Raw genomic sequence first — 25146 nt, 5'->3', positions numbered from 1 at the left:
ATCGACCCCTCCTGAAACCGAACTGCAGGTCGGAGAGACCCCCTCCGTCCTGCATCGCGTCCGTCAGTCTCGGTCTCAGTAATTGTTCGTAGAGTTTACCTGTCGTGTCAAGTAAACTCAACGGTCGGTAGGCCGAGGGCGTGTTAGGGTCGTCCTTACCTTTCGGGATAAGGACGAGCCTCGCCTCTTTCCACCGATCGCTGAACGTTCCTGTCGTCAAGCACGTGTTGTACAGGTCGAGAAGTATCTCCGGCCGTAGGCGAGCCACGAGCCGGAGGATCTCAGCCGGTACTCCGTCTGGTCCCGGCACCTTACCAGTCTTCATCGCCTTCGTTGCTCTGGTGAGCTCCTCAGCGACAAAGACGGGGGGCGCCGGCACGTCAGCGTCGTCCGTCACGTTCGTCCGTATCGGGTGCGTCGGAAACAATCCGTCAACAATCCGTCCTGCTGTTTCGGCGTCTTTGAGTTCTGGTGGAACTCGGGCCCCTAGTTTGCCGGTCACAATCTTGTAACCAGTTCCCCAGGGGTCCTCGTTCACCTCCTCGCAGAGCTTCCTCCAGCATCGCGTCTTGCTGTCCCGTACTGCTTTCGTCAGCGTCTTCCGTGCTGTTTTGTATATGGCCTGGAGGTTTTCCCTTTCGGGTCCGCCCCCCAGCCCTCGTCACTCGTCGCCGATTTGCCAGGCAAATCCTGCGCAATTCGGCGATCTCGTCCGTCCACCAGTATTGTGGTCGTCTTTTCTGTGTCTGTCGTCGTTTCGGCATTGTGCTGTTGCATAAAACGTCTATTAGTTTGGCCGTCTCGTCTGTCAGTCTCTCCGCCCTTTGCCGGCCAGTCAGGTCGGGGGGAATTTTCGTCAACGGAGCTGGTGCTGCCATCAACTCCTCAGAAAATTTACGTCCGTCCAGTCTGTCAAGGTTCCACCGCGGGGGTTGGTGGGCTCTCATTCGTCTCGTTTCTGTCCGTCCTGCTACTTCGAAGGTGATGTACTGGTGATCGCTGGCTGTATAGTCCTCGATCACCCGCCACCCCCTCAGCCGTGACAGGATACCGTCCGACGTCAGCGTCACGTCCGGGATGGAGTCTCCAAACCCTGGTCGTCTGTACGTCGGCGTGTTTCCCGTATTTACCACTGCTAGGTCCAGTCTTGCGGCCATCTCCAGCAGTAGTCGTCCGCGTCGGTTCGTTTCCGTCATTCCCCACTCGATCGCCCTCGCGTTGAAGTCCCCCGCGACGATGACATCCCCGGGCAGGTCCCTGATACCGTCTTCTAGCAGTGCCACCTTCCTCTCGAACTCGGCCGCGGTGCAGTTGGATGTCAAGTAGACGCTGACATAAGTGACAGCGCCGACTCTAGCCCAGACGTAATCGTCCCCGACACCGCGGTTAGAGACTCGGGATTGGGTGGCACACCTTACCCAGATAGCTGTGGTCTCTGTCTCATTCGTAATATACGTCTGAGTCGTCCTTCTCCTGTATGATTCACACACGATCAGGATGTCCGCGTCGTGTTCGTCTGCTATCTGTGGTAGGAGCATATCTGCGGTCCTACTTCGGTTCAGGTTTCCCTGAATTACTCTGTCCATCTTCCGGCCTGCTTCCTGCACTCCTCCAGCGCGGCTCGGAACATGGCGCACCTGCCGGTTCCGGCAAGGTGCACTACGTTCTTGTGCCCGGCCTCGGAGCACAGTGGACAGACTGGTTTGTTTCTGCAGTCCGTCGCGGCAGCATTTCGTCCTGTCGGTGCCTTTGTATTCGGCCTTCACATGGCCGAAGCCCAGGCACCTGTAACATTTCGTCACCGTCAGTCGTTTCCGAACGCGGCAATGCACCCAGCCAATTCCGATCCGGCCGCGCCGAAGCAGCGCATCGGCTTCCCGTGAATCGAGTTCTCAGACCGCCATGTACGGCTCGGCACGGTTCGGACCGAAAATATGAACTCGGAAGTCCACGTCTCGTCCCGTCTCTCGTCTCAGAGCGTCCGTCACGTCATCCGGAGTCGCAACGCAGTCTAGGTCCATGATCTCCCTTTTTATTACACCTACTGCAAGTAACCGTATTATTTCCGGATTCTCTTCGGGTTCCTTGCTATATTTTTTCTTCGTCAATCGCGGCTGTGATAGCTTCGTTGAGGGTTGGATATGCCCTAGCTTTAATAATTGTTTGATATTCACGTTTGAGACCTTGAGTGAAACTCGAAAAAGGGCTACTTCGGGTATGTGCTTTTCTACCGCCATTTGTTCGATCATAATCGAGTATTTTTTATGCTAGCATCAATTAACTCCATCATTGTGTCCTCTACTCTTCTTCCGAATTCTTTTACTGATTCGTTAAATCTTTGTCGGCAAGAATACAACTCTGTTTGAAGGGCTCCTACGTTTCTCGTACCGCAGAATATCTTTAAAATAACGGTTTTAAATGTTTCGAATTCGGGAATATTTTTATATCGTACTTCGGCTCTAGCTTTACCAGTGAATTCCGTTGATTTCGTTGTTAATACGGATTCCAGGAGAATCGCTTGGTCCTCCTCTAAAATATGTTTATTGACGTGCGCAAAGGAATCTACTAATTCTCGCCCTTCCTCCGGTTTTGAACCGTCGAATCGACGAATTAAACTACGCGATTCTTTAAGAGACATTGTGCCTCGTAATCTGTTAGTTTTCGGGAGGAATTTTGAGAATTATTTATCCTACCATTATTCCCATTATTTCCGGGATTATTATCTCGATTATTTCGGCTAGTATTTCTGCTTGTGTTACCGTTTGCAATTTGATCTAAATTCACGGTTTCTACCATTGTTGAGACTAAAGGATTGGAGGTAGTTTCTAATACAGAATTTATCGGCGTATTTTCCGCGTCTAAATAATCGTCTTCCGATTTGGGAGATCGATTTAAAGATTGGACGCTACTTCGTCTTCTTCTACTTTGCGAGGTGGTTTTGTTTCTTTTTTCGCGGTCGTAGTCGAGTTTATCGTCGAAAAATGAATTGAGTGAACGCTAAATAGTGCTTGTGCCTGGTAATTTTAGACGTTTAGTGTACTCGTCGTCTGACATATAAATTTCTATATACGATCTGACTTTGGCGGATTACAATATTATTTGATAATATTTCGTCACTTACAGTAAGATGATCGCTATCATGATGTTTGGATTCATTGTCAAGTTGAATTTCTTTCGCTCTTGGTCCAGTCGTATTTTGGGTTGAATCTTGACGTAGATCGGTCTGCCTTGGATGCGATGATTGGTGATCGAACCTCCGTTTGATTTATTGGCTTTTCTAGAATTATCGGTCCTCCTCAGCAATTAGAATTCCTTCCGGTTGACTATCGTAGACGTGTCGGGTTTCTCGATTTGTGGCAATCTCACTGCTGCCACCAATGTTGTATCCGCGAAGACCATCGTGAAGGGACGAGTTATCAAGGATGAGTATTTAAGGGATTAGGCCAAAAGAGCTGAACTCCAACTCGATACTTTTACAACAAGTTAACAATAAGTTTATTTAAGAAGTTACAAATTCGAGGTTTTATTGCCTCGAGATCAATCGTTACAATTCTTATCAAAGACTGTCGAATTTTAGTTAATTGGTAAATTTATAGACTCGGGGGTTTTTCTCCCTCTCGCGACAATATGGCAAGATGTTCTTTCTCGAAGTTTTGGTGATGACATCGAGGGTCGATGCGCTCGTTCGGGAACGTTGATATTTCGCCGTCGATGCATTTATACTGGGAACGCTTAATTTATATACTTTTTATTTTAGGAGTGCGATGTCCGGGCACAACAATTACGATTCCGCCCTGAAAATTTCAAAATTCAAGATGGCGGATCCAATATGGCGGACTAAAAATGCAAAGATCGTTTGATAAAAACGAAATTTGGTACCCGAGGCTTTTCAGGGTCGCTGATTACAAATCTTCAATCAAAATTCGAAAAATTAAGATGGTGGATCCAATATGGCGGACCCAAAATGCAAAAACCGTTCGATGATAGCAAAAGTTGGTACTCAGAGGTTTTCGGGGTCGCTCATTACAAATCTGCTTTCACAAGATGGGAATTCAATATGCAAAAATCGTTTCATCTCTTTGTGATCTCTTTTTTTGTGAACTTTGTGTTTTGTAACCATTTTTTAAGCAGTTTCGACCGAAATTTTGAACTTTTTGTGGTGTTTCAGCATCAGTCATGTGTTCAAGAATAAGAATTAGTCGCCACTCGGGCGTCTAATAGAATTGACGATCTTCTGCACAAAGTTCCGCATTCAGTCAAAACCAGAGACACGAACAAGGACGTGGCGGTTGTTATTTCTATTTTTTGTTTTTTTTTTAATAGTGGCACCGTTTTGTGAACTTTTATTCGTCATATTATATTCAAAATTTTGAATTTTTGAAATTTTTATGGTGGAATCGTAATCAGCGACCCCGAAAACCGCTGAGTACCAAATATCATGCGGTTTGGATGAACTTTCGAAATTTTAGCCGCCATATTGGATCCGCCATTTTGAATTTTGAAATTTTGAGGGTGGAATCGTAATCAACGACCCAGAAAACCTCCGAATACTAAATTTTAAGCCGATTGGGTTAAAAGAAAAATGCGTGACACAAAGGGTTAATGCAGTTATTCATTCCATGACTCTTTGTAAATTCTAGATTTGATTTTTGATTAGTCAAAAGTACTGTTTGAAGGGAATAAATTTACTATACTCAAGTTTTATTCCAACGTTTTCGCTGTTTTTTTTTTGGATTGTAGAAACTATTTTATCGATAAGGACTCTTAATTTTTCAGTTATTATCTTAAAATTCAGATTTCAATAGTAAATAGTTAAATTTTAATGATTAAGCGTAATACTGAGGGCGATCTCTCCTACGCCTCTGATGCTGATTTGCTATTTGTTGGAAGAAAGCAATCAAAAAATTAATTAGGAAATGTAATAGATAACATATTTCGTATTGAAGTAGGTTTTAAGATTTGTTCTGATTGTAAAAAATTATTTAGTTTGATCATCATTTTTGGGAACACAAAGAATCCTTTAAGATGTTTGTTCCATATTCGACGTCCTATCTAGTGCTCCTCTATATTCAGCGAAGCAACGTTTATCTTTACCCGAGATGATATGAGGCATCCGTATCGACATACACCTTTGCCATTAAAAAATCCTGATTAACGTTTCACTCTGTTGATGATGCTATAGAGAGGATGTTGCTTTTTCTTCTTCATCTTGTAGCCATGCATATTATACCAATACAGCGTATTCGATGACATCGTTATACGAACACGGGTCACCCGCATCAACAAGAGTTTTTATGATATTAGGAGGGGAAGAAATTCAGGTGGATTCGATCTTACACGTGGCTGATCGACAAAGCGTTCTGACCCTGCATACGTATTAATATCACGACTATCTGCTTTGCCTTTGACCCATTCTGCTACTCGCGTAAACCTGCAAACGAACATACACATACGCGAACGTAAATGCGCGGACGTGTGTGTCCCTTTGAGAGAGAAAGAGTGAAAGAGAGGAGAGGAAGAACACGTCCACACGCACAGAAGTAGGCGCGAATGCTTTATTTTTTCTATCATCTCTCCATATGCAACTTTTTTAGCCTCACTTTCACTCCGCTTTTTACCTGCTGTTATCTTCTTTGTCATTATTGTATCAACAAAAATCTATAAGAGCAAGAAACTGCTGGCATCTAAATTTAATCAGGACAGATCGATTTATATACATGAAATCCAATGTCGATTCAGTACTGACATGAGACTGCGATTCGTTAACTCTTTTCAGCCCTTGCCGCTATCGCATCTCATCAAGTAGAAGATTGTGGGGGTTCATAAAATGTTACGGTTCACATCTGTCATGATCTATACCTCGTGGTAGTCATTTCGATTTTTATTTTTTTACTCATTGCGCTATTTTTTTTCTTTCTTCCACCTCTTTTCCTCACCGATGTATTCTTCCTTAATCCTTAATAACCTAAAGGAATAAATGATGGATGGGTTTCTTGAACGCATAATGTCAGAAAGTCTCCGTGCAACGTCCGTATTTATTAGGGGGCATAGTTTGACACTTCCATTTTTCTGCATGGCGTATAAATAGTTTATTGGATATCTCTTCAAGTTTCTAATTATGGATGAATACTTAGCTGTCTGAAATGTAGTTGGGTGCTGCATGCGCACGCAGATTCTTATGATTCCGCGCGCGGACTGCAAGATGCTCGAAAGGTCGGCCAGCTGCTAGTTATCTATCGTCAGTTTGTTGGAAGAGCCTCGAGCGCGATCACGTTCTTTTCCTGTTGAGAAACTAGTCAAACGTGCTCGTACACTTTTTTCTTTTTTCTTACCGGTACCCTCCGGAAACGGCAGGTTCAGATACATAACGTATTCCATTGAATAAATTGAGAATTACTTTCTTGTGTTTACTCAGTATTATTGGAAGTAAAATCAAATTCCAATTTCAATTATACGCCCGTCTTCTCTTCCGGTTCCTATCTTTATTACTGAATCGACGTCAGCAGCACGGTTTAATCAATCTTTTCCTGTTCCTTGAATTTACCGTAGCCAATGTGATTTTTACTGATATTGGTGTAATATCAATAGATTGATAGTAGATTAAAATATATTTCAGCTACTTAATTCAACGATCAGAGCCTTCTTTTCATTCCTCCAATTGTTTTTTCCCAAATTGGAGTTTTACACATTTATGTACGGGCGTTGTAAATAATGGACTCGCGCGGATAAGGATTTTTTTTCGTATTTAACCTATATACATTTACAAAATCTTATAATATACTTTTCCCTCAAAAAAAAAAAATAAACGAAATATAGCAGGAAAACGTTCTTCTAATTTTAAGTTTACAGTGTTCGACGAATGCTACCTATGGCATATAATTGGATTGTTTTCAACATTCTAATCTGTTATTATTTTGGTTCATCAATTTTTAGATCTCTAAATTATTATGAATATTTTCCTTCGCATCGTTCTTGTTAAAACCTACAGAGAGGTGACATTTAGTTTAAGTGACCGAGAATTTTTTCTGTGAATATATAGGGTCGTAAACGGTCAAGATAGAGAAGTTTCAGGATGCAGTGATTCGGAGAATCAGTGGTTTACTCGGCTCAAATCGTGTGGGTATGGACAAAGAGCGATGTATTCAAGGTGAGTTTATGGAGAAAGTTAAAAACACTATTTAAATATATAATCTTATTAACGTAAGCTTAATAACATTATCTAAATTGAGATTTTTAAAATTCAAATAGAACATTTTTGTACGAAAGGGTTTTTTCTGGTTTCGTCGCTAACAGAATTTTTACTAAATACAGGCAAGACAATTAATTCAAAACGATCAGTTGAACCCTGGTTAGTTGAATTCAGATGATTTCTTCATCGATTCATCTCAACATAAAATATTGTTTACTTACACCGCCGCCCCGGAATAGACCGCTACCAAATTTTGTTTTCTATTTGAATGCATTTACTAAAATATTGCACATTGTTTAATACTATACTGTACAAAATAGAATCTTCGTACTGTTTCACTAACAACAATGGAGATCGGCCATTTCTTTGTTATTTGCAACCATTACTTATATCGATATAGTTGATTGTGAGCTTTGTTTTTAATTTAGTCTAGACTGATTTCGAAACTTGGGAAAAGTATTTGTCTAACGACAGGCTATACTTGTGTTCTTTTGAAACTTTTCTTATTTGCAGTTGATTAAATGGCAAGTTTTTAAATGACCTCGAAAACACTACAGCAATATTCATAATTCACGTCAAAATAAAAAATCATACCTGGAAAGGTTGAACTTCACGAAAGAATAGAAAATCGATAAAAATCCATTAACGCTTATTTTAATCACAATCTGGAAAATTTTGTAGTGGAACACACGAGATTATAAGGTCGATAGAGTATGACCTTATAATGAAATATGAGTAGATTCTGAAAAAAAAATTATAATTACAAATATATTGAACCTGTTCTAAACGAAATACACTTCAATTCGTGTACAAAAAACATTTGTTTTATTCAAATCCATGCAATGCAGAAGAAAAACCCTTGCCCTCTCAAGCAATACGTATATGGCTACAATGTTAATTGTTTATTTTTGCATAACAGCATGAAAAATTTTTGCGCATTTGACAATCCGTTTTTGGCGAATGCAGGGCAAAACTGGTTCGTTTAGAAAATGATTTCGCTCAACTTATTGATGATTTGGCTAATTCAAAGGAGGATCTCATTTCCGTTTTAAAACACATCGGAGAGTGATTATTCTCAACCTAATTCAAGTACGGCTCCACCAGACGATCGATAAGGGATAGCATGATTGATTCCTTTTATATTTACTTATTAGCATTGATTGTGATATTTTCTCGTTTTATCAACCTCGTTTTCTCAAGAATTCATGACGTTAATTGTACCTAATTAAGCTTGTTGATAAATAATTCGAAAATTATCTACAGGGTCTTCAACCGACAGCAATTGATCGAAGCGTTGTTACTAATTGTAGACCATATTTTTTTAAAGAATACTTTCAATAGTTTCAGTTGCATGAAATATGATGCCTATCCAGATTTCAGCCTTTTAAAGAATATTTTTGAGGTCGTTTATCGTGATTTTCTGATTTCCATTCAAATAATTCGGGAACTATATTACTGGTGAATTATGAATTTTGCCACTCATGAAAAAGTTTATGTATATTAATTCCTACGATAGGTCTTTTGTGGGAAATCGAACGCTTTATAAAAGAGATCTCTCGTTATTGCTTGATAAATCAGTTTTTTCAAAAGTTATTTATAGTCAATGTTTAACTCACCGTAGATTTTCAATTTCTGCGACTTTTCCAGAAAAACTGCCGGATATATCATGAAAAATCACAAAAACTTTTTTTCAAATTAAATCATGTTCATTGTAATTATTTCATGGAAAAAATTAGATAATTATAGAATGAAAATTTACTGCCTTTCGAATTTATTTATTGGAGAAAAATACCTATTTCTATCTAATTCATCGTCATGGAAATAAATTATAATTTGGAGATACTTTATAATGTTTACAGTAAATGGAGACTCTGAAACACATTAGCACAATCATTTCTGTAATTATCTCTATTTTCAAAATTAAAAAAATGTGCTGTTCCTGGAAAAAAAAACCAAAACAATCTAATTGGCTTTGGGACTTCTATAAACAGTAAATATTCAAAAATCAATTAACAAAAAAAGCATTTTTCTAACATTTCATATTTCCCCCACGATTATGTCAATAAAAATAGCCATTTTCTCGTAAAAAATAAATTCAAACGCGATGAATTTTTAATCTATGATAATCTCAATATCCCAATGAGATGATTCTAATGAAAATTAGATGATTTGCAAAAAAGTTCTTGCAATGTTTCATAATAAATCCGACAGTTTTACTGGAAAAGCAGCAGAAATTAAAAATCTACTATGAGTTAGACATTGGCCATAAATAACTTTAAAATGACTGATTTATCATGAAATGACCAGAGATCTCTTTTATAGAGCGCTCTATATCCCACAAAATATCTGTCCTAAGAATTAGTATATATGAACTTGTTCGTGAGTTGCATAATTCATAATTCACCAATAATGTGATTCTTGAATTATAGGATGAAAACCAGAAAATCGCGATATACGACCGCAAAAAATTATTTACGGGACCGAAATCTGGATAGGTATCATATTTTATGACACTAGGCTATCCAATGGAGTCTTTCGAAGAAAAAAGAATTTTTTTTGACATACTCTAAACAATATTCTATAGATACAATTAGTGAACGGAATAAACGAAAAATGTAGAATGGATTCATACTAACGGCGTTCCATAATAAGTGGACCCAAAAAGAGATTTTTTCATAAGCTGTGAGACAATGATACTCACCTATAAGGTCAAGATGACCTGACAACCACTTTCGAACGCTGCCGAATGTAGACTAATCGATATTTCCCGACAGGGTCATGCAAGCGTGTAGACGAAGGTTCAAACTGAAAGTGTTGATGGCGTTGGCGATTCTTGAAAAAAAATTCTGGTGAAGGGGTGTTTGACGTTGAGAAAATTACCGAAGTGACTTCATGTTATTAGAAATTGTTATTCAGGTATCATGATATCGAGGAACGTTTTCAACTATGGAAAGTCGGTAATACTCAGGTGTTTTTTCTACACGACGGAAAAAAGCAAAGTCAAATACTCTTACGGTGGATCTTTCACGAACCGTGGATATTTAGCCCACATCCTATATAAAAATTTTCAAATTTAAACAAAAAATAAGATTTTCAGCTATTAAAGCTCTTTATAAAAAATTTTAGCATTTTTTATTTAATTTATATTGCCGCATTACATCATTTTTAGTCCACTTTTAGTGTCAGCAATATTTCAATAATATATAATGAGAATATTATCGACATCAAGTCGAGTAGTTTAAAATACAAATAATTTATACCCTTAAAATACCCGTAATTTGAAATATACAAATTGATAATGAATAATTAAGGAAGATTTAAATTCACGATACGTTATACGTTTAAAAGACAATTTTTTTCTAAAGCAATCAATACTAAAATCTCCATCAAATAGGACTTCATAATGAATCTCCAAATCATTACTTAAAGAAAATTCGTGGAAAACAAAATTCAAAATCAGATCATTTCAGACTTTTTGAAACACCATTGAACATGCAATATTATTATTTGTCAAAACCGCATACGTATACCGTTTTATGAATATGTATAATTGATATGAATATTCATATCAATTATAATCCACCGAAGTTGTGGTTAGACACGGATGGTTCGATAATATTGAAAATGGTTCATGGTTGATCTCTTATTTTTGTTCGTCAGAAGAATTGAACGTCCGGAGAGCTTGTATCCATCGGAAGAGTCCATTAAAGTAATTACTCCTGAGACACGGTCAAGTATCACATGTAATGAGTGCTTTTCTTGTAGTCTCTGCTCCCCAGGGGGTACTTATCAGGAAAGAGATAAATATCAGTATGACCTTGGATATAATCTGATACGATGGAGTAAATTTAATTCGGTAGAAAGGCTTGTTAGGATATATAAGTGAGCACTTTATTCCGGCAATGCTCAGAGCTAAAAAGCTTTTCAGTTGATCGGAGCTCATCAAGAAATGAGCTTGAATAACTCATTCATAATATAAGAAAGTTGCCAAATTTTCAACGAAAAAATTATACATTAAGAGATGAAGTTATTCTGGAGCAATAAAAATTGGTTTAGTTCACAATATTTGATCATGAATTTATAGACAGAATTATACAATGAATAAAACTAGCTGGTCTTAAAAAACAAAAGTAAATAAATGAATAACGACAACAAACCATGTTTCTTTCTTTATACTTTCTTACCGGGAACTTCCTCGACCGAAATAACTCATACAATTTTTCATTTAGAATAATAAATCAAATCGTAAGAGTTGTTACGTTCTACGCACATAGCTTCGTCATGGACAAAGATCTCATAATTTAAACAATTATTTTTATGTCGAAAAAATGACGTAATCCCAAAATTCCCCTAGGGAAAAAAGATTGGGACAAGTATATTGACGGTCCCTTGTTTCTGGGTGATATAGAAAAAGAATTCAAAACCAGGAAAAAAATTCGTGTAAATAAAAAACAATCGAAAAAATTCTATTAAATTATTTTAAAAAAGTATAAATCAGGAAAAAATTCTATTAAGAAAAATAAAAAATTTTTTCAAAAATTCATAAATATCGAACAAATTGAAAAATTTACTATCCAGGTTACGGGCAGTATAAAAATGTATGATATCAATTGGAGGCCAAGTTTTTATTGATGATTTGGAATATTTCTCAAAACGGCAAACCAAGTGAATCCATGAGTGTAAGTATCTTTCTAACAATAAATTATCTTTCAAATACTTGGGGTTTTGATTTTTTTTTTTTAATATCAGTGCGTGTTTGCAGGACTTGGAGGAATATTTGCGAACGAATATCGATGGACGATCTATTTTGTTGGCTTATGCCAGAGAGAATTCTTACGCCCACGATAAAGCAAACATAGAGAGTCGAAAATAACAGCACATGTCCCGTGTGAATATATGTCGCACTCTTGCTTTAAAACATCAATTGAAAATCAATTGGCGTTTAATGCAATACGAAAAATATTTGGAATTTGATAGTGGCCCTGCAAAAATTGTCGATATTGCATTGTTACCTAATTACACAGAATTTCGAACAACTTTGCCTCCAACGGAAAATTAATTCTAAAATTTCAGAAACTCCATGGTTACGATACCTCAATGATGAGAATAACGTGTGGTTCTATTATAATGATACCGCGAGAAAATGGTCCATCTTTCTACATGGTGGTACATTTATTATTGGAAGCGACTCATCTGGTCTTGGCGATTACAAAACCCGTCGATTGCTATTACAATGCGCACTTTGACGCATTTAAGATAGCGAGTAATTGTAATAGATATAAATGTTTATATTGGACACAACTACGAAGTGGCTCGGTAACTCATCAAACCCGTCTGGGTGATGGAAACGAGTATGTTGCTAAGAATTTCGTATAATTCCCTGTAATAAGTGAAATTTTTGAAATTGATACTTGTATTTTTTATCTAAAAGAAACCTGTATATAATATACTGAACTTAATGTGTTGTGTTTATTTTTCTTTAAAAAGTAATTAAGGCGCTGTGAAAAAAACCACGGGTGTATCAATAAATAATTGAATCTCATAATATCAGATAAGGAGTACAATACAAGATACAATATTGAAATTAAGGAAGCTAATCAGATACCTAACTAGTCATAAAAATATTAAACCATCTTTTGCCTCGTGTAGTAGATCATTTGACAACATCGCTTTACGTTTATATGTGGGCGCATGCATGTGTGTTTAAAAACAGATCATATGTTATTAAACAGTTCATCATCAGCTGCGTGTTACATTAGTTTTCAAGTATGCCGAAAGAAAAAAAGCAGAGGTTTTATGGGAAAGGTAAGCTGGTTACCGAAAAGGTTTACATCCATAAAAAAAACTTGAAAAAAATTTTTTTTTTAATTGTAAAAAAAATTATTTTACAAAAAATATACAGAACAATTCGAAAAAAATTTCTCAAATCTTGAAAAAACATTATCTTTAAAAATAACTAATCTATATCTATTATTTAAAGTGTCAAAAGAATCAAATAACAAGTGAAAAATAAAAAACCGAAAAATCGTGCTTGAAATCATTTCGGAAACCGATGCCTCATTTTTCTTATTTGATTCGAACAGCTAAATCAATTGAAAAAAATTCCATCTAATTTACGTGCAGCATTAAAATTTATGATATCAATCGGTGGACAAGTATTTTATTAGTAACTCCAAATTTTGACATTATTAAATTGTGCTAAGAAGCTTTTAAATCGAAAAAAATGACATGAAAGCTAGTCATTTGTTACTCTATGGTGGCAGAGACTTATAAGAAAATCGATTCTTCTCAGACTTTCAGGATCCACTGGCATTATTCACAAAATTCGACGTCGATTGGATCGATACAAATTATGTTTAAATATGTGTTAAAAGTACTTGTCCGGCCCATCACTATTCATTCAATAAAAAATCAATCATAAAAAAACGAAATTGTACGGCATAATCTGGTTAAAAATTTGTTGACGTGCGATTCATTATTAATTTAATTTTCTTAATAATAGTATAAGTTAGTTCTTATTCCGAATGGAATTCGTTCGCTGGAAGAATAAGTGGGAAGTAAAAATTGCCGTTATTGAATATAAACTGGAGAGTTATTTTGGAAGCTAGAACATATATATCATTTACAATTTTTTTCATTTATCAATGCACAATAATATCCCTTGTATATTGCGAAACAATTTGTTTCCATTTTTTAATAAATTAGTGCAATTAAGTAACAATTACTTGAAGATAATTCTCTCAATTCCCTCTGCATGAATACTTGTGACTCATCAGCTCTAGACAAGCCCTGATTTTTATTCGGATAAACAATTTGAACGGAAAGACCTGGCGGGGGACCAGAGGGCGGAGCCCCCCGAATAAAGGCGAATAAAATTTTAATTTGACTATCCCAAATAATCCGTCCACTACATTGTCACCCCGCGAAAAAATGCGAAAAACTGCGAATACATAAAAACGCGCATACAGAACGACTTCACGGGTTCCGAAGTTTTATAACACGACAAATCGGTCTCATCTTAAACTTCGCATCACCGCGTGCCATGACCCAGCAAAACCACGAAAAATCGCGAATACAGAACGAGTAGGGTTCAATATATAGAATAATGTGGGGCAAAATGCACACTTAAGGATTTAAGCAAGTTTCATTGATGAGCATATGGTCTTTCAACTATTTTTGAGTCCCAAAATTGATGCCCAGTCCTCGTTTTCCGAATTTTGTAAAAAAAAAATTCCGGGGCAAAACGGATACAGCCTCTACGAGGCATAAAAAACGAAAAATCGACATTGGTCTTTGTTGCAAGTAAATCCGTCCAGTCGATCCTCAGATATGTAACGTTAGTCATTTAAAATCCATCGTTTCGGGAACTTTAATACCTTAGAGACAGACGGGCGTAAGGTCAGCATGTTTACAATTTAAAGTATATAATTAAATTTGAATGTCCAGTTACCATCTGAAATAACTGAGGACATAAGTAAGGTACGACGCTGAAGTTTGAAAGGAAACGTTGACGTTCAACGAAATGAACGAAAAAAAAAATTTGTGATTCATTATTTTATTATTTTACGAATGATTGATGTTGCTTAAAAAATTACGAATTGGAAATTCGGCAGGGAACAAAATTGAAGATTTACTGGAATGATTTGAGAGTTTTTTTAGATCATTTCGTCGGACTCCAACGTTGGAAACTTCAGCGTCATAGTAAGGTTCTGTCTGATGGTTATTTATCAGTACTATTAAGAATGTTTTTGAAGCCATGTCAATATCAATTTTATATATAATATGAGTGTTCATAACTTTCTTTTTAATTCTTCCACCAATTTTATAATATATGATTTTTTCAATAAGGTTTTTATATCGCTATAGATTCCATTGAAGCATAATTTATTTGATCGATTATGATCAAATTCATCATTCCATCATGACTTTCCTCATTGACCATCCTCATTAATTAACCTATTGAGCCATGAACTTGATTGAATTAATGACAATGGTCTAGTATTATACAACTTGATGTTTATTAAATATATTTATGTTTGTATTGCCCAATTCAAAAAGAAATGATATCCCCATAAAAAACTTTTTAAAAGTAAAAAAATTACGCCAAGTATTAAAAAGTGCAACCTTGTTTATAATAATATTTATTAGATTTTTCCCTCTAATTATTTATTCTGTTTCTTTGGAAAAATATAATCATATCAATTTAATCAAGCCAAGTGATGTTTGTTTTTTATTATTTGGATTACAAATTTAGAAAAAAAACTCAAGCTTTTGAACAAAAACTTGGCGTGCATGGTTTTTCAAACTAATAAGTGTTCAAAATAATTTCTATAAATAAACTCTTCATAGGCCTGTGCTAGCAGCGATTTTATTGAGCTTTCTATTCCATTTAAATGAACGTTAAATTCAGAAAAATGAAAGTTAAATTCAAAATATAGTATAGTAAAATTGAAAGTAACCAAATATTATATGATAAAAAAGAACTCCCTTCAAGTATAAGCAGAAGTTTGAATATCAAAAAAAACTAATAAACTTGTTTTAATCGGCGTACTATTTAGTCCTTAGATTTAAAAAATCACAGATACGAGGTTAGATGCATGTATATACGTGTACCTATATATGTAATTGAATTAAAGTTTCTTTCAATTTGCCTCCGATACAGGGTAATGGAAAGCATCCTTACCGAACTTATTGGGATTGGAAGGAGCAAGAGCAACAAGAAGAATGTAAAATAGCTAAATTCGAGAAACCAGTGTACATGGTTTACTTGGGCGTATACTTCGGTCTATTTTGAACAATGAGAGGATTTGGAGAAGCTAGAAAAACAAGAAGAACGTAAAATAGTAAAAATTTGAATACTGGTGTGCATTGTTCATTTAAGTACATTTTGAAAAACCATGCACGCCAAGTTTTTGTTCAAAAGCTTGAGTTTTTTTTCTAAATTTGTAATCCAAATAATAAAAAACAAACATCACTTGGCTTGATTAAATTGATATGATTATATTTTTCCAAAGAAACAGAATAAATAATTAGAGAGAAAAATCTAATAAATATTATTATAAACAAGGTTGCACTTTTTAATACTTGGCGTAATTTTTTTACTTTTAAAAAGTTTTTTATGGGGTATTATTTACCAACTATGCGAACGTTCGTTACATTTGTCGTGCCTTCGTAACGTCAAACGCCGGCTGATTCGTTACCACACAACTATCAAAGGGAATTCATATACATAATCTAATTACACACGTGGCATATAACCACGCTATAACTGACAATCCCTCGCACACTGGTTCAATTGAAGGAATTAATACTTATTTCCAATCGAACGAAATAATAAAATCTGCATCACGCACTTTTTTAAAACACACGGATCACAGACTACATTTACGCGGCCGCTTTTATACCGGTTTAATTCACTAAAAGACCGGTTTTCTTAATATTATGACACCACATCACTATTTTTACTAAAATAATAAATATTATGCACTCTACTAAATAACGAACATCTTTTAAAATTAAATTTAGACCGCACTTTGTTATGTCGAAACTACGTTTGTTCATGATGCTATCAAAAACTGATAGTTGGTTGTACATATATACGTTGACGAAGTCTGAGCGTGGTTACGTTCATGGATTCTGACCGTGGACACGTTTATGGAGTCTAAACGTGGTCTGTCAGATGGAGTGAGCCAATCAGAATGCGTTGAGATACAACTCTACTATCACTAACTCACGTCAAAACGCGTATACGTATCCGTCGAACTCGTAATGTGTCAGTAACTTTTGCATAATCTTGAGCCCGTGCAAAGTTTTTTCTCAGCAATTACGCCACCGATCATGCTGATTTTGGGCGGAATCGAAAGAGAATTTATTAATTAATCTCCAGTTCAATTTTCGAAGCCCCAGATGACTTATGAGTTTTGTATTTGAACAAAATGACATGCCAATTTTACCCCTACCACCGCGAATCGTTTTATTCAGAGAAAAGATAGTCTCGGCGAGAGCCTCAGGCCAGCAGACGACAGAGCTGTCTATGTACTTGTCCCGAGACTCTACCGAGTCTCTTGATATCGATCGAATTTATGACTGCTGTTACCAGCTGTGCTGCGCCGTGTGCTACGTTCTGAAGTTGATGTTAGATTTTCAATCATCAACAACTAATTTCAACAACCAATCACAACGTCTAAAAATGGATTTCGTCAGATCTCACCAATCAGAAACTCGAGAGCATCAAAGTGCCTTTGATGGTGTTTATAAATACAGACGCACGAATTCTTGAATGTGTTGGTAACTTTTGCATAATCTTAAGCCCGTGCAAAGTTTTTTCTCAACAATTACGACACCGATCATGCTGATTTTGGGTGGAATCGAAAGAGAATTTATTAATTAATCTTCAATTCAATTTTCAAAGCCTCAGATGACTCATAACTTCGGTAATTCAAAAAAATCACTTGCCAATTTTACCCCCACCACGGCGAATCGTTTTATTCAGAGAAAGTATACTCGGCGAGAGCCTCGGGCCAGCAGACGATAGGTCTGTCAATGTACTTGTCCCGAGACTCTACCGAGTCTCTTGATAAAGCTCGATTGAACCAGCAAGAAGCGGGCAGAAACGTTCGACAGCTTAACCTAAAAAAAAGGAAGCAGTGTCATCAGTGTATGGATATATTGACTTGAAAGAGGAAGGTTATAAGATTGTCGACGTAGAAACGATTGCCCATGGTTTAATATGCAGAAGATGCAAAAATGTGCTGTCTCTTTTGGATACTACTGACAGTATCGCGAGTGGTTTGGGCACTATCTACTATGTAAAGTGCCAAAAATGCGAGAATATCAATGACGTTCTTACTGATAAACAACATGAATCACAGAGAATGGTTTTCAATTGCAATACAAAAGCTGTAATCGGTGAGTATGGATGAAAAAAAAGTACATTTTACATAATGGGCTCAGATGAAAATTACGACTATAAGTGTATCTCACCACGTGTCTACAACTAATTGGAAATTATTTAAATAGATTATAATCAATAATTTTGTAATTTATGGTAGACATGTATTTTTGATTAAAGGTACTTTGAATGGAGGTGGTCTTACTACACTCAATAAAATTCTAACATCATTGGGTGTATCTCCGCTAAACCGTGGCACCTACAAAACCTATGAAAAAGAAGTTTCTCGTTGTATAGAAAAAATGATTGAAGAAAGTTGTATGAACGCCACTAAAGAAGAAAGGCAACTAACTATAGAAAATTCAGAAAAGTTGAAGAAATTATTGTAAGTTAATTTGAAGTTTACCCTTTCCTTTTGCAAACATGAATCATGAAGTTGAAAGTTTTTGATAAATAAATTTGTTTGAATGATTTGTTAGAAAGGCTCAAAAAATTGAATGATGTAAGATTGGAAGAGATAATTTGTTTATAAGAAGTGTAAGATAATTTAACAAACTTTTTTCAAAGTTTTTATTCTACATTTTGATCGCTTACAAATAATTGATCAATTGATTATCATGGGTGAGTAAGTTCGAATTTTAGAAGCTATAATTGAAACATATATTCATGGAATCTGTATATTACAGCAAATTCAATTATTATAGAATTTGTGATTGAATGTCCTTTCGAAAATCATAACTAATTTTTTTATGTTAGGTCTCAAACGGAAATTGTTTATTCAAATCTTGAATTTTATCATGAAAGTCTACTCCGATTTTTTCCTAACAATAATGATTAAAATTACCATTAGTGAAAAATAACCAACGGCATTATCAAAGAATTAATTAAATACTTGCTTATATATATATATTAATATACCGTTCAACAATCATGTATTTTTTATGTACAGAATGTGAAATCAATAAATAAAATTGGCCCTATATACCTCATCCGCATCTCTTAACACTTCCCTCTTCGACCTGTTCTTCTTTTCTTCTAGATTCGACCATTTACAAGAAAATTTCCTATTCCCTGATTTATCGACGGGTTACGAAGAAAAAGACAAAATTCCATCGGAAAACATCATTGGAGTTGGAGGATCGTTTGATATGGGGTGGCCAACCAAAGGATCAGGAAGAAGCTATGATAGCTTGTCGGGTATAGCTGGTTTAATAGGATATTTCAATAAAAAATTAATATCGCAAGTTGTACTTAATCGAAAATGCAGAATGTGTGATGTTGGCCGTCGCAAAAGTGACCATGATTGTAAACTGAATGTCGTAGGCAGCGCAAAAGCAATGGAGCCTCGAGCTGCGGTGTTGCTTGTCGGTGAAAGCAATAAAATTCTGTCAACCGTAAAAGTACAGCTCGGTATTTCCATCGGGGACTGCGATTCAAACGCTATTTTGGCAGCTCGTAACGCAATAAATTATGAAATTATCAAACATGATGATTTAAACCATACATCTAAAGGAGTAACCTCTCAGTTGTATAAAAAAATCAAGAGCCACAAAGAGTTGAATTCTAAAAGTATAAAATATCTTGGAAAATATTTCAACTACTGCGTGGCGCAGAACAAAGGCGACAAATTGGCAATGGCTACTGCGATTGAAAATATACCGTATCATTATTTCAACAGACATAAAAATTGTGGAACAAAATGGTGCCAGTATCCACAGAATCCAGATTCGTACAAACATGCCGTTATCGGTGAAGAATTTACAGATCCAGAACTGTTCAATTTACTAAAAACCATTTTTGGTGGTATAGCCAAAAAAGCAAGTGCATTTTTGGGAGAAGTATCGAGTAACTCCAATGAAAGTTTTAATGCCACGGTTGCTAGCAAGGCTCCGAAGTCGCAGTTATATGGAACATCTCAATCCTATAATACGCGTGTTGGCTTAGCTGTCCTAAAAAAGAATGAGAGAGAAAAATTCATTGTTCTGAAACTTCATTGTATTGAAAAATTATCAAGTATCTCCTAGTAAAAATCTTGCTAAATTTTGTAATAAAGTAGACAAATATTCTAGTCGCAGTTACGATAAAGCTTGCACTACGATTTCTAAACGGCGGCGCTTATTTTTCAGGCTGCAACAATCAGAACTTCAGCACAAAAATGAATTGGCAGAAGGCACTACATATGAATCAAATGTTGGCTTGATGGACTCGATTTTGATAATGTTGAATTGGCCATTGTGGATGATAACTCGGAACTAAATATTGTTTTCTTCGACTTAGAGACTGGAAGTTTTTATGGGGATTGTGATATTCTTCAGATTGCTGCAAAATCTGAAGAATCTGAATTCAATGAGTACATAAAACCTACTCAGAAGATCTCAGAAACGTCTAGTCAGATACATGGACTAAGATTCGTTGATGGTTACTTGAAGTTGCATGGGAAAACTGTGACAGCAGTTAATTTACAAGAGGCATTAGTCAAATTTTATCAATTCCTCTTTCAATTTGGTAAAAGTGCGTTCTGACAGCTCACAACTGTTCATTCGACTATCCTAGACTAATGAAAACTATCGAAAAAACTTACATGGGCAAATACTTTCAATCGATCGTCTATGGATTTTCCGATACCTTGACAATCATAAAAAGTATCACAGGAATAACCACAGCTGGGCACAACAAATTAGAAAATATTGTTAAGCGCTTGAATATACAAGGGTTTCAAGCACACAATGCTGTTGATGATGTTGTGATGCAAGAATAAGTTCTGCTCAAATTGAAGATTTCAAAGGAGCAAATAATCAAATCGTCTTTCACATGGAGCGCAGCTAAAAAAAAATTGGTCCTATCTCAGAAGTATACTTCGGATTTAAAATTATATGATGAATTGAAAAGTTGTACATCAGTTGTGATGAGAAAAAAAATGATTGCCGCGGACATAACTGTGGATATGATTATCGAGGAATACGGAAAAGACGCTTTCGATGGATTATCACGTTTGTTCGGTGCAGATGAAGACGGCAATATTCGTGTAACCAAAGATAAAAAAGTAAAAACTAAAATCGCCGATTATTTGAATACCAAATAATAATTCAATTAATACTTATTGAATTTATAAAGAATTTATGTGATTTTGTATGTATCTAAAATATTTGACAAATATATAATTGAGACTGCGTCTACATGACAAATGTTATTTTATTAAAAAAACACTTTGCGTCTATACGAAAATATGTATGAAAATAAAAGTGTACTTATTCTTAATTTGTTTGTAAATTTATTATATTTATACTCATTCTGACTCATATCCTCTAGTGAAAAAAAGTTTTGAAACGTGTTTGCCAGACTGCATATAGATTCTGACATACACATTCAAATGTCAAATTACGCGCACATAACCTCGAATATGCGACGTTGCAACATCTCTAATGACGGTCTGGAAAGAAGCGAATGTCATGCCTTATTTTATTAATTGCTCCTGTCATAAATCACCTTCGATAAATTTTAAGCCGGATAAATGATTGCAAATATTTCCTCTCTCTACTATCCAAATTTCATTCCAATCTATCCATCACTAACGGTGATACGGGAAAAAATGTATAGCTACTCCGTGATTTTTCATAAGAGGCCACGTCAACGTCGCTTGTCGAGGCCAAAAATAAATCGCAGATATTGCGCGTTACAACCCACCTCGGACCTCAGAAATTTGTATGAATGACTTTCGTATCATAATATAACATTATGTTAAGTTTCATATTTTTCTGTCCATTAATACTATTTCCGGCTTAACTTCCTTAAAAAAATCGTAGCCCGGTAAGGCCTGATACATACACGGTCAATAATATTGTGCAATATAGGTGATTGCACAATGTTATTGAACGTGTAGATGTAGTGTCAAGAGACTCGGTAGAGTCTCGGGACAAGTACATTGACAGCCCTGTCGTCTGCTGGCCCGAGCTCGCCGAGACTATCTTTTCTCTGAATAAAACGATTCGCGGAGGTGGGGGTAAAATTGGCATGCCATTTTGTTCAATTACGAAACTCCTGAGTCATCTGAGGCTTTGAAAATTGAACTAAAGATTAATTAATAAATTCTCTTTCGATTCCACCTACAATTAGCATGATCAGTGGCCTAATTGCTGAGAAAAAACTTTGCACGGGCTCAATATTATGCAAAAGTTACCAAAACATTCTAGAATTTATGTGTCCGTATTTACAACACAATCAAAGACACTTTGATGGTCTTGAGTTTCTGATTGGTTGAATCTGACGACATCTATTTAGAGATGTTATGATTGGTTGTTGATGGTTGGAAATCTGACGACACCTTCAGAACGTAGCACGGCAGTACAGCAGACATTTAAAAACGAATTGGAAAAAGTGACCACTTGAATTACGTGCAGCACTAAAATTTATATCAATCGGTGGACAAGTATTTTATTAGTAACTCCAAATTTTGACATTATTAAATTGTTCTAAGAAGCTTTTAAATCCAAAAAAAAATCATATGAAAGCTAGTCATGGTGGCAGAGACTTATAAGAAAATCGATTTTTCTCAGACTTTCAGGATCCTTTGGTATTTTTCACAAAATTCAACTTCGATTGGATCGATACAAATTATGTTTAAATATGTGTTAAAAGTACTTGTCCGGCCCATCACTATTCATTCAATAAAAAATCAATCATAAAAAACGAAATTGTATGGCAGAATCTGGCCAAAAATTTGTTGAAATGCGATTCATTATTAGTTTAATGTTCTTAATAATAGTATAGGTTAGTTCCTATTCCGAATGGAATTCGTTCGCTGGAAGAATAAGTGGGAAGTAAAATTTGCCATCATTGAATATAAACTGGAGAGTTATTTTGGAAGCTTGAACATATATATTATGTACCCCTAGGAAAAAAAAGGTTGGGACAAGTACATGGAAGGTACCTCATTTGCTGATATTTCCATCCATAAAAAAAACTTGAAAAATTTTTTTTTTTTTTAATTGTAAAAAAAATTATTTTACAAAAAAAATACAAAACAATTCGAAAAAAAATTTTCAAATCTTGAAAAAACATTATCTTTGAAAATAACTAATCTATATCTATTATTTAAAGTGTCAAAAGAATCAAATAACAAGTAAAAAATAAAAAACCGAAAAATCATGCTTGAAATCATTTTGGAAACCGATGCCTCATTCTTCTTATTTGATTCGAACAACTAAATCAATTGAAAAAAATTCCATCTAATTTACGTGCAGCATTAAAATTTATGATATCAATCGGTGGACAAGTAGTTTATTAGTAACTCCAAATTTTGACATTATTAAATTGTTCTAAGAAGCTTTTAAATCGAAAAAAATGACATGAAAGCTAGTCATTTGTTACTCTATGGTGGCAGAGACTTATAATCATTTGTTACTCTATGGTGGCAGAGACTTATAATCATTTGTTACTCTATGGTGGCAGAGACTTATAATCATTTGTTACTCTATGGTGGCAGAGACTTATAAGAAAATCGATTCTTCTCAGACTTTCAGGAGCTTCTGATATTATTCACAATATTCGACGTCGATTGGATCGATACAAATTATGTTTAAATATGAGTTAAAAGTACTTGTCGGTTTCGAAAATGATTTCAAGACCGATTTTTCGGTTTTTTATTATTTACTTGTTATTTGATTCTTTTGACTCTTTAAAAAATAGATACAGATTAGTTTTTGTTTTCATATAATGTTTTTTCAAGATTTGTGAAATATTTTTCGAATTGTTCTGTATTTTTTTTTATGAAATAATTTTTTTTACAATTTTAAAAAAAATTTTTTTTAAGTTTTTTTTATGGATGGAATTATCAGCAAACGAGGGACCATCAATGTATTTGTCCCAATCTTTTTTTTCCTAGGGGATATTCTTTTTCACACACACATCACAGACTACATTTACGCGGCCGCTTTGATATACCGGTTTAATATATCACAAATAACAAAATAAATAGTAATATGCACTTCTTTAGATGACAAAAATTATTTTTTTATTGATCCCGCACGCACTTCGTAATGTCGAAACTCTGTTCATACGATCAAAAACTGACACATGGTTTATACATATTATATGTATATCGATCGAATTTATGACTGCTGTTACCAGCTGTGCTGCGCCGTGTGCTACGTTCTGAAGTTGACGTCAGATTTCCAATCATCAACAACTAATTTCAACAACCAATCACAACGTCTAAAAGTGGATGTCGTCAGATCCAACCTTTCAGAAACTCGAGAGCATCAAAGTGCCTTTGATGGTGTTTATAAATGCAGACGCATGAATTCTTGAATGTGTTGGTAACTTTTGCATAATCTTAAGAGTATGAATCAGTCGACTAACCTCACTTGGAATTTTTGAAATTGAAATTCTCTGACACGGTTTGACCGATTAAAAAAAGGCTTTGTCAGCCTACGCAGAACGATGGCAAAAATCGACTGACAGAGCCGTTTTTTAATCGGTCAAACTGTGTCAAAGAATTTTGATTTCGAAATTTGCTGCTATCTCTCTCGCACTCACGGTTGCGATATACCGACTGATCCATCCTCTTAAGCCCGTACAAAGTTTTTTCTCAGCAATTACGCCACCGATCATGCTGATTTGGGGTGGAATCGAAAGAGAATTTATTAATCAATCTTCAGTTCAATTTTCAAAGCCTCAGATGACTCATAACTTCGGTAATTCAAAAAAATCACTTGCCAATTTTACCCCCACCACGGCGAATCGTTTTATTCAGAGAAAGTATACTCGGCGAAAGCCTCAGGCCAGCAGACGACAGGGCTGTCAATGTACTTGTCCCGAGACTCTACCGAGTCTCTTGATAAGATTTTCTAAAGTTCTCCAATGTTTCTATTGTGATATTTGAAAATAATTTTTCCAATGATTTCCTTCAAGTTATGTACAATGTATAACAGTTTGATATTCTTTGAATGTTTGAAGTGATACCCTCAATTTTTCAACCATTTCGAACGTGTCTAAATTTTGTGGGATTCAAATCATATTCCGTAAGCATTTTCAATATTTTGTATCATTGTGGAATTTTCCCCCGTCA

At 35.6% G+C, this 25146-nt stretch overlaps 1 protein-coding gene across 3 annotated transcripts in view; it reads left to right on the top strand.

Annotated features, from left to right (window-relative positions):
* The first annotated feature begins 6136 nt into the window (after positions 1 to 6136).
* The window catches only part of LOC122408384 (calcium/calmodulin-dependent 3',5'-cyclic nucleotide phosphodiesterase 1-like), an 885001-nt gene continuing 865991 nt past the window's right edge, over positions 6137 to 25146 (top strand). Inside the window, exons 1-2 of one of the 3 annotated variants that reach the window (XM_043415134.1) lie at positions 6137 to 6350; positions 7040 to 7147. In XM_043415134.1, the coding sequence (XP_043271069.1) occupies positions 7123 to 7147 (25 nt within the window). In that variant the 5' untranslated portion in view covers positions 6137 to 6350; positions 7040 to 7122. Of the gene's footprint in view, positions 6370 to 7039; positions 7148 to 25146 lie in introns of all 3 variants that reach the window. The other 2 variants (XM_043415133.1, XM_043415135.1) reach the window with 2 other exon arrangements.

This window comes from Venturia canescens, chromosome 3 (genome assembly GCF_019457755.1).
Source record: "Venturia canescens isolate UGA chromosome 3, ASM1945775v1, whole genome shotgun sequence".
NCBI classification, from domain to species: Eukaryota; Metazoa; Arthropoda; class Insecta; order Hymenoptera; family Ichneumonidae; genus Venturia; species Venturia canescens.
Note: the sequence above shows the minus strand (reverse complement) of the source record. Positions and strands in the feature narration are given on the sequence as shown.